At 36.8% G+C, this 13,121-nt stretch overlaps 1 protein-coding gene across 1 annotated transcript in view; it reads right to left on the minus strand.

Moving 5' to 3' along the window:
* Positions 1-10,383, minus strand: part of LOC113068643 (PR domain containing 5) — a 59,466-nt gene extending 49,083 nt beyond the window's left edge. Inside the window, exons 1-3 of the mRNA XM_026241433.1 lie at positions 10,135-10,383; positions 6,487-6,570; positions 2,522-2,644 (exon numbers count right to left, since the gene is read on the minus strand). Of these exons, the coding sequence (XP_026097218.1) occupies positions 2,522-2,644; positions 6,487-6,570; positions 10,135-10,233 (306 nt within the window). The 5' untranslated portion in view covers positions 10,234-10,383. The remainder of the gene's footprint in view (positions 1-2,521; positions 2,645-6,486; positions 6,571-10,134) is intronic.
* Positions 10,384-13,121: the final 2,738 nt, after the last annotated feature.

A 13,121-nucleotide genomic window follows, 5' to 3' on the forward strand; every position in this document is an offset into this window, starting at 1 on the left:
AATATGAAGGAACTGTTTTCATCATTGATAATAATCAGAAATGTTTCTTGAGCAGTGAATCAGTATATTAGACACTGAAGACTGGAGTAAAGATGCTGAAAATATTTTTTTGATCAAATAAATGCAGTCCTGTTGAACAGAAGAGGCTGCTTTCAAAAACCTTTACAAAACTTACAGACCAGAAACTTTTCAATGATAGTGTATATAAGGTGTGAGCCATAATAAACAGAAATATAAGCTCTTGGTATCAGTCAGATTTCTATATCACACTAAATTGATGATTACTGCATATAGAAAGAATGATCTTCCATTTGTGTGTGTGTGTGTGTGTGTGTGTGTGTGTGTGTGTGTGTTATAACTGAATTAGACGTTGAAAAGCAAGCAGGTGTCGTCGGACACTGAACAGACAACACAACAGTGATCAAACATCCACACGAGGGGAAGCGTAAGATAGCAGCGCTTCCTGATTAAGGTCAAAGGCCAAACACTTGAACCCCTGTTTAATGACTTTATCGGACCTTCATTGCCTAAAGGTCATGTGGAAATAAGCACCGTTGCTGTACATTATGTTAAAAACACAGGGAGATGGTGAGAGAGATGTCATGTGTGACGAAACACAGACTCGGTTCTCTTGATGGCCATCAGACCTTCAACATCTCAAACTGAGACCAGTTCACAGACACACTGCAGTGCAAAGTCTGCATCCGTCCATGAGAGACAGAGAACAAAGAAAAATAATTCAATTTACTAAGTTGGTAAAGTATTATAGTAGTACGTTGTCAATTTAGTTTATTGAGAAAAACATAAGACAACATGTTGCAGATACAAATCTTGATATTTTGGGAACACACTGGACTTCTCTTAATCATATTTTAACCACAAAATCACAATTTCTGCTTCTCTAGATAAATTAAGTTTAATCAAACAGTATGCTGGAGTTTAGCCATATCTTCTGAGATAATGAAAGTGACTGTAAAAATTACAGCAATTTCAGCAGAAAAAGACTGCTGCTGTTGAAATTGTACTCTTTTTTTTAATTCCTGGGATTAATTGGAAATATTAAATATGAATTGCAATTATCTTAAATAAAATTTGTTATTTCACTTTTTTTCACTTATTTCAGCTTTGAATGGAAGATTCTTTATACCAGTTTTAATAAGGTAGAGAGCGTGCTACTGTAAATGATAAATAAACCAGTAAACTAGATGAGATCAAATAAACAAGACATCAAGTTAATATTTCCTTAACTGGCGCTTACATGAAATTATGAAGACATTTCTTAAGACAACAACTTTGATTAATATTCACGTTTATAAAGTAATCATTAAAATAATGATCAGTTTTAATATTTATTCATTTAACCATTACCATAAGCAACCCTAGGAACACATCTAGCATGCAGAAGCACACTGCACATTTACATTCGGTCTTTGTTGTGACTGACTCTATAGTGAACCCTCCAGCCAGCTATGGTAAGCACAAAGATATGTTTTTAGGTGTTGAGATGAGCTGTGAAATCATTCTGCAATCACAGTATTATTCACATTATTTTATCTGAATCTCAAGGTGCTACAGGTGCATTAATACTGACTGTGAGAAGGGCACTGGAGGTTGCCAGCTCACTGCATTATTGGTCACTACTCAGCTGCCATATCCAGCTCATGTGACCTCAATGTGTACGCCCACATGTCCCTGTGTGTGTGTGTCATTCGTCTAAGGCTCATTACACTTCTCTTATCTCCACACTCTTTGGTGTTTTCAGATCTCTGGCTCTGCAAAAGCACATCAACACCGCCAGACATAACAAACTACTCACTCCATCTCATTCCCTCTGCTTTCTGCCTCCGTTTCAAAGCTGCTCTTATACTCCGTGGCTCTGAACCAAAACCTAATGAGTTGCCTACGTAAAATGTTCAATTTGTATTAGTATGTTTAATATATATATACAGAGCCTTTCCCAAGCTCAAGGACGCTTCACAATAAGAGTAGCAGAAAAACAATAATTGCATACTGTTTATAATCAATTAAATGGACAAGGGACATTTGCCAAGTCAAAGACATGTGCGATTGCAGATGCAGATCACAGTAGTAGTACAAACAGCCAAATACAAGCAGAGAACCAGAACAGTTTAAGAAAAGACATATTGTTACAGGTAGTATTGGTTAAATGGGTAGGTTTTGAGTTTAGAATTAAATTAAGGTACAAAACAGTGATTGTGGTTATCTCCACCATGGTTGATCACGCTGTTTTTATTCAAGGAAGTGACACAAAAAACATCCCAAGAGTAATCTAGAGTGCGTGACGCGGTGCGCATATGTGAACACACCATTAGAGTCAAACCTTACTTACACTTATTGTAGGTTGATGCAGACTTCTTGTCTATACAGTGTTCCAAATCAGTCCCTCAAATTAAGCTGTTAAGAAGGCAGCTGCCAATGTATTCAGGACCTAGCAACGATGTGTATCTGAGAGAATGTAAAGAGATCTCTGTGGTTATCAGGCTGTGGCATCGTGTCATACCTGAATGGCGGCCAGGTTCTTCTGCTCCTGTGAAGGGGCCTGATGAACGAAGCGAAGCCAGTTAGCATGGCGAGGATTACTAGCGTCTAGGATATAGAGCACGTCACCTTTATTCCCTCGAACCTGCAGAAGTGCACATATCCAAAGGTTACAAGCCATTCAATCAGAATCCATGCGACAATGTTGCACTTTAAGCTGCTTCTCAACAACCACTAAACAGTCATTGAAAGAGTGTCCAATGAACAGTCTAGAGCTTCATCCAAATATCATGCAAGATGCTTTCATGAATTGCATAGCTTACAGGTGGGAACCCAAAATTACACATTTATAACCTCTTCTCCGTTACACATAGATGAAGTTCAATGGTAACAATAACTGTCATAAGCTTGCAGTGGAACATGATTTCAATGAGACTCTATGGGCTGTGTATCCACTGAATGCAACCCACAGATCCATGTACATTAAAGCAGATTAAAAAGCATAATAAATTAAAGCATAATAGTGTTGGCATATTTTTTTATATCATTTTATTCAAGTAAAGTCAAGTATAATACAAACCCGATTCCAAAAAAGTTGGGACACTGTATAAATTGTAAAAACAGAATGCAATGATGTGGAAGTTTCAAATTTCAATATTTTATTCAGAATACGACATAGATAACATATCATATGTTTAAACCGAGAAAATTTATAATTTTAAGGGGAAAATAAGTTGATTTTAAATTTCATGGCATCAACACATCTCAAAAAAGTTGGGACAAGGCCATGTTTAGCACTGTGTGGCATCCCCTCTTCTTTTTATAACAGTCTGCAAACGTCCGGGGACTGAGGAGACAAGTCGCTCAAGTTTAGGAATAGGAATGTTGTCCCATTCTTGTCTAATACAGGCTTCTAGTTGCTCAAATGTCTTAGGTCTTTGTTGCATTTTCCTCTTTAAGATGCTCCAAATGTTTTCTATGGTTGAAAGATCTGGACTGCAGACTGGTCATTTCAGTATCCGGATCCTTCTTCTATGCAGCCATGATGTTGTAATTGATGCAGTATGTGGTCTGGCATTGTCATGTTGGAAAATGCAAGGTCTTCCCTGAAAGAAACGACGTCTGGATGGGAGCATATGTTGTTCTAGAACTTGGATATACCTTTCAGCATTGATGGTGCATTTCCAGATGTGTAAGCTGCCCATGCCACACACACTCATGCAACCCCGCACCATCAGAGATGCAGGCTTCTGTACTGATGCTGATAACAACTTGGGTTGTCCTTGTCCTCTTCAGTTTGGATGACATGGCATCCCAGTTTTCCAAAAAGAACTTCAAATTTTGATAAGTCTGACCACAGAACAGTTTTCAACTTTGCCACAGTCCATTTTAAATGAGCCTTGGCCCTGAAAAACACCTGTGCTTCTGGATCATGTTTAGATATGACTTCTTTTTTGACCTATAGAGTTTTAGCCGGCAACAGCAAATGGCACGGTGGATTGTGTTCAAGACAATATTTTCTGGAAGTATTCCTGAGCCCATGTTGTGATTTCCATTACAGTAGCATTCCTGTATGTGATGCAGTGCCGTCTAAGGACAAGAAGATCATGGGCATCCAGTATGGTTTTCCGGCCTGGACCCTTACGCACAGAGATGATTATGCACCGCAGCATTGGTGGAATTGGTGATCCTCTGCCCATCTTGACTTCTGAGAGACAGTGTCACTCTGAGAGGCTCTTTTTATACCAAATCATGTTGCCAACTGACCTAATAAGTTGCAAATTGGTCCTCCATCGGTTCCTTATATGTACATTTAACTTTTCCGGCCTCTTTCTGCTACCTCTCCCAACTTTTTTGGAAAGTGTAGCTCTCATGAAATCCAAAATGAGCCAATATTTGTCATGACATTTCAAAATGTCTCACTTTCAACATTTGATTTGTTATCCTTCTTTTTTTACTCTCAATTTGTGCAGTGTCCCAACTTTTTTGGAATCGGGTTTGTAGATTAATACATTTTAATCTCCCATTTATCAGCCATAACACAATCAGAATTTTAATGATGGATCCCTACTTACAGTATTATGCAAGTATAATTACATACTTTGTTGATACAAACAGGTTGGCAAGACTATCCAGTGACAATGTATTTCAATGTACTTACACAGCAGTTTTCAAGCACTTTTTACTAACAAATTAACTTTCACAACAATATTACACCAGAGAGTAACAGTTTATGCGGTGTACACAATTTCAGCCTTAAATCAGGAACACTTTTACGTCCCACAGGAATGCTCTTTTCTTAAATCTGACGAGTACCTTTGTCCCACTGTTTCTGAATACAAATTATTACTGCTCATTCTTAACTTACTGAAATGCAGACTATTAGAGACTTATTCTGACTAATCTTGAAAGGTAAATTCCCTGCAATTGCCTGCATCACAACACACACGCAGGATGAAAGATGGATGATTTATCACACTAATTATATGCAAAAGTGTGTAATTTAAGATTTAAGCTCACTATACTTTAGGCAGAATAGTGTCATCAGGGCAGGCAGATCAATAAATCACAAGTCTAATTTGGCTGAATCCGACCTTTCTGCGTTATAATTATAACTTTTTATGCCACCGAAAATATACCCAAATCTTTAAATAGCAGATATTTGATGGGATATTAGATACGGCATGCACTGGGAGACGTGTCTGGCATGAGAGAGTCAGCGTGAGTGTAGTTCATGCTTGCACGTCTCGTCCAATTAATGGTTGCCTGGAGATGAGCAGTGATGCGTCTGTCTGAACAACAGCTATATCCAGTGATGAAAACTACTCAACAAAAAATCTCAAATATGGCTATTTAGAGAGAGTGAGATAGAGAGAGGGGTGTGTAAATTGTCTGCTTCTGTCTCTCTCTACAAACAATGAAGCTAAGTTTAGTTACTTAAAAAAACCACACGATTTTACCCCCTTCGTTGCAGAGCAATATAATGTAGCGATTCAGTATAGATTAATGAAAGTCGCGTGGCAGCTCATGATCTCAGATCTCTGTGTTCGAGTGGTGTGTGTGTGTGCACGCGCATCAATTACAGCAGCGCATTAATAACAGTGATTAAAACTGAGCATTGGCCTTGGCCTTGTCACACACACACATACAGTGGTGTCAAGTACTACTCACACTGTATATCTGTTATTCAAGAAACTTGAAAAGTTTAAAAAACTATTTATGGAAAAAATCTTCAGAAACTATTTTCATGGAAATCAAATAGGCCTATGTACCTTTTTCACATGTTTTCTGGTTTCTCAGCAGTGGAAGTCGAATTAAAGAGCATCGAATGGGAGATTACCACAAATATATTTTTTTGTATTCCCATTTATTCAAATAGCAAAAGAAAAACTCCGCGATAGTGTTTTCATGACTTTCAATAAAAGGAAAACAATTATGAGAGACTGATAACAGCAGTCAGAAGAGAGAATGATGTCAAATTTATTGTCCCTCCCATAGACGCTGCATTAGAAACACCCTCGAATTAGTATTAACTGTTTTTTTTGTTTGGATGCAAAGTTGATATAAAACAAAGAATAATGTTATAAATAGGCACACATTTAAAAAATAATAATAATTAAAAAAAAAAAAAAAATTAAAAACTTTTGAGGATTTCCGATGCTGATAAATGCTAAACACGTCATCTTGTGAAAAAGGCCCATTGTTTTTATCACATTTATTAAAAAAATGTGTACTGTATACAGCATGCATTTACAAAAAGGGTGGGTGGGTGTGTTGGCACAGTGGTTAACCCTTTATGATTTTCTCTTCTTAAAAACATTAATGTTGTAAAGTCATAAAATAGTCAAGATATAAACTGGCATTTTATAAATGCTTGATAAGATATGAGTTGCCTCTGAAGTGCTCCAAAGTGATACAAACTCAAAAAACGTATCACAAACATTAAAGGGTAAAGCAATGGAATGATTGTTGAGTCTAGTCACCCACCTCCCACATCAGTCGTGGATCCATGCTTTCATCCAAGTCACTCAGCATCCGCTTTTCACCTGCAAATGGACCAAACTTCTCACCCTGTGAAGAAAGAGTGAGTTTATTTGTGTGTGATTCGGCTTTGATGTCATATTCAGCAGTTTCTGTGTGCTATCTGAACATGATCAAGGAAAGGCTCTGTCAGATCTTTAAGAGTCTATGGGTAGATTCTCCATTCCCACACATTTAGAGAGATGTCAAGTAGTGCTGTGGGCGGTTTGAAAAAAAAATCTGTATCATAATTTTTATTTTGTTTAGGATTGTGGCAGTTTCAGTTTATCACAATTTTTCCTTGACTGGGCCTTCATATGAAATGGAATGCATGAAACACGTTGCACTTTAATCACGTTCCAAAGAAATATGCTAGCATGAGCAGTTTTTCATTTAAATTAGACTGTATAATTTCACATTTTGAAGCAAACAGAACTGTCTGAATTAAGCTTTGTGAAACTATACTATATAAAACACATCTGAATGAAACAAAAACAGCAGACGGACTGAATGAGACGCAGATTCACTCTCTAACAGTAGCTGGCACTTATGGAACAGCAGTGTTTCCTTGGTTAATGTTGTAAATAAAGCAGTGATGCACTTATAAGCACTACTTTAATATCTATTATATGATATTAAGATGAAAAGAAAATACCATCTAAAATTTTCTGAATACAGTCAGTTCGCCTCAGAGGTACATTCATATAAAGCCCCAATCCCAAATCAGTGTTTAGGATTGTCATCCACTTTTTCGCATTGTGAGAACCATTTTCACATAATGAGATCCTCCTGTCCACCCTCATGAAGATGGGCATCTCAGAAACTGCACTAGTTCAAGGCAGTTCAAGTCTTACCTCACAGGTAGGTCTTTCAGGGTGTTTTTGAGGTTTAAGGTTTCCAAATAACAACTTCTTGCTACTGGGGTTCCTCAGGGCTCAGTGCTTGGACCACTTCTCTACTAAATCTGCATGGCTGCAAATCATTAGGTTCTGTCAGTCAGAAACATGGATTTTCTATTCTATCTGTTTTCTTTTTATTTATTATATTATTTAAAATAGGGTTGCACAATATTGAGAAAAAATTACATTGCAATATTTTATTTTTCCGCAAGACAACGCTCGTGTTGTTTGAAGACGGTGAGCGTGCGGCTGGGGCTCGCTCGCTATCTCTCTCACGCTCTCTCTCTCTCTGTCTCTCTCTCTCTCACGCTCTCTCTCTCTCTCACGCTCTCTCTCTCTCACGCTCTCTCTCTCTCTCTCTCTCTCTCTCTCTCTCTTTCTCTCTCTCGCACGCTCTCTCTCTCCCTCTCTCTCTCTCTCGCGCTCTCTCTGGCCCATACACATAATGAATAACGATCAACTACGACAGCCTACATCGCACTTTCTGCGATGTGACTATCATGGATTCGTACATCGCGATATCGATGCTTAAACGTCACATCGTACAGCCCTAATTTAAAAGCCCTTGCTATGTGTACTGCGTTAAGCTAACTGAGACTTGTTATAGCACTTGTATATCATTGCTCTTTAGTTGATTTTGATTGCTTCCACTGTCCTCATTTGTAAGTCGCTTTGGATAAAAGTGTCTGCTAAATTATTAAATGTAATTTAATGTAATGTAATATAATGTAATGTAATGTAATATCAAGCATCTGCAACTGATCCAGAATACAGCCGCGAGAATAGACTTCAACAACCCAAAGAAAGTCCACGTCACACCTTTCTTGATCAGTTTGCACAGACTGTCAATAGCGGCTTGCATAAAATTGATGTTTGCTTACAAGAAAACCATGGGTGCTGCACCAATATACCTAAACTTACTAGTTCAGACTTATGTGCCATCCTGAAGCCTGTGTTCTGCTAGAGTAAGACACCTCATGGTGACAAAATTATTATAAATTGTGATTCTGTTTTAAGAAATATTAACGTGTAAATATTTCAATATTAGTACAAGTATGCACACTTTTGGACTCTAAGCTCTAATGGACGCTGTTCAGTGAAGCAACTGTATTTCAGCACCCCGGTTTGCCAAGTTGGCGGAAAACAGCATATTTCATTGAATTCATTGTCAAGCGCACTTGTTCCTGTTGGTGTTGTCAATCTGGCAACCTGCGTGTGCGTCAAGTCTGAAGAGGAGGGGCCGGGTGAAAAAAGCCCTCTCCAATGTTTTGAATTTGTCAATCCTACAGACAGAACCTTCAACAGTTAACTCTCAATTCACAATACTCATACCGCAATTCACAATCATACCGGCAGCAATTCACAATCATACCGGCAGCAATTCACAATCATACCGGTTGCGTAATTCAAACCGGTTTACCGTATGAACCAGTATTTAGCCCAGCAATAATGTCAAGTCTCAGACATGTTAAGATACAGTTTCAAACCATGCAATGTATAAAATGGTCTGAACTCTCCAGATGACATTTCCTAAGGCTTGTGCAGATGTTGTGAATGCTTTCGGCGATTTGAGCCAATTAAGATCCGATGAACAGAAAAACCAAGACAAGCATAGAGAGTGAAAAAGGAGGAACTAGGTTGAATCCTATCATGAAAAAAAAAAAAACTAATTATATACACTGCAAATAATAATATTAATAATAAATATTTTAATTAGAATATTATTTTTGGAGTATGTTTCACAAGAAAATGCTTTTTCAGGCATTTAATGTGTTTATAATTTAATGTTTCTTTGTAAATAATTGTAAAATTTGCTAAAGACTTCTTAATGATTTTTTTTTTGTTCAATATATTTTATATTTCCTACAATTGTAGTGTATTTCAAATCTTAGTAATTGTAGTCTTAAAGTATACTGATAATATTGATTAAATTAAATACCACTTAAGTGTATTGAAGTACATTCATGACTACATCTCTTACATTTAAGTTCACTTTTAAAAGGTTTTACATTAAAGTAAACTTTAAATCATTATGGTTTATTAATATTTTGTCATGCTTTAATGAAGGTTAATTCCAATTAATTGGGTCAAAAAACATTATTGAGTTAAACTAGTTGCATTTAATATAAATGTAAACTTTAACACGTTTTCATTTAATTGTAAATAACATGCATTGAAGTGTCTGAAATCATTACATTTAGTTTGTCCTTAAGTAAATTATTGTAAAGTACAGTATTTCCATAATTATATATAATTACACATATAAAAAATGTACTTATTATGGAAATACTATACAATATATAAGAACCAACTAGATAGATAGATAGATAGATAGATAGATAGATAGATAGATAGATAGATAGATAGATAGATAGATAGATAGATAGATAGATGCAGTGTAATGTCAATATATTTCCAGTAGCTGCATATTATGACGGAAAGGTTTTTTTTTTTCTTTCTTTTTTTTTACTCGGAAATGGTATTTGGCATGATGGATTTTTGGCGGAAACGATGGTTACCATGGTGATTGTTTGTAAGGGACGTGGCAGGCAGCACACGTAAGCACATACACAGAGGAATGCAACTACAAACAGGCGCCTAAACTTAATTTACTATGTGCAGAGTAAAAACAGTAGGCTGAAAAAAAGAAGCGTTTTATTACTGCACTTCACATGCTTTAGCTTTCAAGCCGAGAGTTTGTTTTCTATGCACGAACCTTTTTGACTGTTCTGGCAGTGTACAGCCCCATCCCGTCCTGAACTTTGGAGGACTTCAGCACGAATCTGTCCGGGACATACATGCCCAACATTCTCATTACTTCAGAAAAACGCCTTTCTTCACAACAAAACAGACGAAACGCGCTCGGAAACACAGGTTACGAGCTGCTTTAATATTCTCTGCTCGCTGTGTTTAGAAATCTCAGTCCAGTCTGGTCTTCCATGTTATTTTCTGTCTGTACAGGAGACTGGCTCTGCGTTCCGATTGGCTGTTGGCCGTACAGGGAACGCGTTTCTGCGCTCTGATTGGTTGAAAGTTTCTGAAACTCCACGTTAGTGGCAGTAACGGATTTGCTTTCTGCAATCTGATTGGTGGAAAGTTTGTTGCCGTGAGCTACATATTTTACTTTGCCGGGATTATTGGGCAAATTACATTATATTATTCTAGAAAAACGAAATTGAACAAAAATTACGCATACTACGAATAATATCGACAAAAATAATAATCGTGTAACTAATAATAATACAGTACATTACATTATTATGATTTATTTTTTTTATTTTTTATATATATATTAAGATTTGTGGGGGAAAAACAGTTTTTGTGACAAAGGGGGAGCACTAAGGGCCTCTGTTATATTGTTATATGCATTGGGGGGACATCCCATAACAAAATCGCCTCAGACCCTATTAATGTAAGTGATGGTCCAGAGATAAACATATAACAGCATTAATTCAACAACAATTTACATCTGACAAACACAGCTAATGCACCTCAGCATCAACATTAGCCTCTAGTCTGTCTGTGTGGTCCCTGTTTTATGTATCGTACACGTTGTGTTTTTAATAAACTATTTTATTTAATGCTTTATAAACAATCTGGTTGTACAACCAGACACATCAAATAAAGGATGCATGTGAATATAAGTTGCCGTTAAAGTCAGCATGAAATCAAAATGGACTTTATTTACTTTACTAGAGCACATTGCTAGTCTTGATGCAAACAATAATTCAGTGCAAGTTAATCAGCTGAAAATTGTTTTGAAATTTGTTTGTCTTTGTAATCTTTAATCGGAATCTTTAACTTTTACTTCCGCTCTGGAATGGCATTCCATTTCTGATGACGTCAGTTTGACGGCTTGGGCAGAATATCCTTAAACACATCCCTCTAACCATTAGACTGATATGAGAGAGAGAGAGAGAGAGAGAGAGAGACGAGGAGCGCAGATATAAAACCATGCCCTCTATTCAATATTCCGTTTCAGATGGAAATATGTCACTACACTGAAATAAAGTCGGCAGCAACATCTGGTTCACATGGACTTTAACAATCCCAGCTCAGTGTTTGTGACCCTGTATTAAGATTTATGCTGAGAACATCTGAGGAAAATGCCTACATATTAGTTTTTAAAATGTACATATTAGAACCAAATAGGTACAAATATTTACCTTTTGAAAAGGTAGCACCCCAGTGACAGCTGTTGTACCTTTTTTTTTTTTTTTTCTGAGAGCGTATAGATCCATAATTTCCAGCAGAAAAGCTATTCGTTAGCATTTATGACAGCTAATCTGTAGTAATACTTGGTAAACACGTGGTTTATATATTGTGTAGAATATGGTTAGACTATTGCTACTTTTAAATGGGAACCATCAGTAGGGAAACATGCTTTTTGTATAGCTACTGCATCCCAAAAAATAATTTTAGTGGCTTCTAATTCATGTTAAGTTTGAAGCCACCAGTATGATAAATTAACTTGTAATAAATATGCATATTTATATTATTCTCTTTTGAGGAAACAGAACAAAAATAATGTGAAAGAAATGGTTAAAGAAACCTGCAAGGTCAATAAATAAATAAATAAACATTTCTTCCACATTTGGATGTTTTTGAACGAAGCTGAATGGAAAGTCTAATATGAAGGGCCTTCAAACTCATCAATACATCCTTCCCCAACTTCCTATTTCAATAGGAAATACATCAACAAATAGAAATTAGAAACAGTCTTTTTCATGGGGTCTTTGAGAGGTTACTGAACGCATTGAAGAGATGAAGAGTATTTGGGGTAACAGAAGTTGTGAGAGTGATCTCTGTGTGGCCCATCTTCTTCCGTCCCCAGACGGAATGGATGGAGAGTTGCATCGATTAGGACTGAGTGACCCTTGACCTGACCCTACACACACCTCCACACACACACACTTGAGCATCAACTTTTACTCTCTCAGCTAGAGTCACTGATCACATGTTGACCACACACACACAAAACACACCCAAACACACACACATTTGAACTAAACAGCTCAACAGTGTGTGTAATAGCCACATGACATCAGTTTAAATCCCAGATCAGCAAAGCCATGATTTGCTACTAGCTATTGTTAGGCAGCGGCAGGTGGCATCGTGGGAAGGACATGCTCTTCCTAAAGAGTACTGATTGCACCAAAATAAATATTGATTAACAAAGTGATTCATATGTTGTCTGTTTTCCCACAATAAGGAAAGTTTATGGGTTTAAATCACAAGCTTTTGCTTTTATATCTGCCTTTTGGAGTTTTGCAGATTCTGGTCAATTGCTATTGTATGAAAAATAGTAGCCTTGACATTCTTAAAAACAAGTAATATGGGTTTGGAATGATAAAAGGGTTACACAATTTTATTTTGGGTGAACTATTTCTTTAAAATCGAACTGGAAAAACTATTACATTTTATACGGCCAGTATATTTGGTAGCAGCATTACATTCAATGCAAATCGGGATAAGAAAGCACAAAGAAAAAAGTCTTAAATGGCACAGTTTCTTCAGCAAATACATTCGTATCTTGTTTGCTTTTGTTTAACCCTCTGGAGTATAAGGGTATTTTTGGGGCCTTGAGAAGTTTTGTCATGCCCTGACATTTGTGCTTTTTTCAGTTTCTTATAAATATCTAAATGGGTAAAGTCTAATATCACTGTAATCAGCACAAACTGGGCTATAATAATATGTGAAATG

This window comes from Carassius auratus, linkage group LG48F (genome assembly GCF_003368295.1).
Source record: "Carassius auratus strain Wakin linkage group LG48F, ASM336829v1, whole genome shotgun sequence".
Taxonomy (NCBI): Eukaryota; Metazoa; Chordata; class Actinopteri; order Cypriniformes; family Cyprinidae; genus Carassius; species Carassius auratus.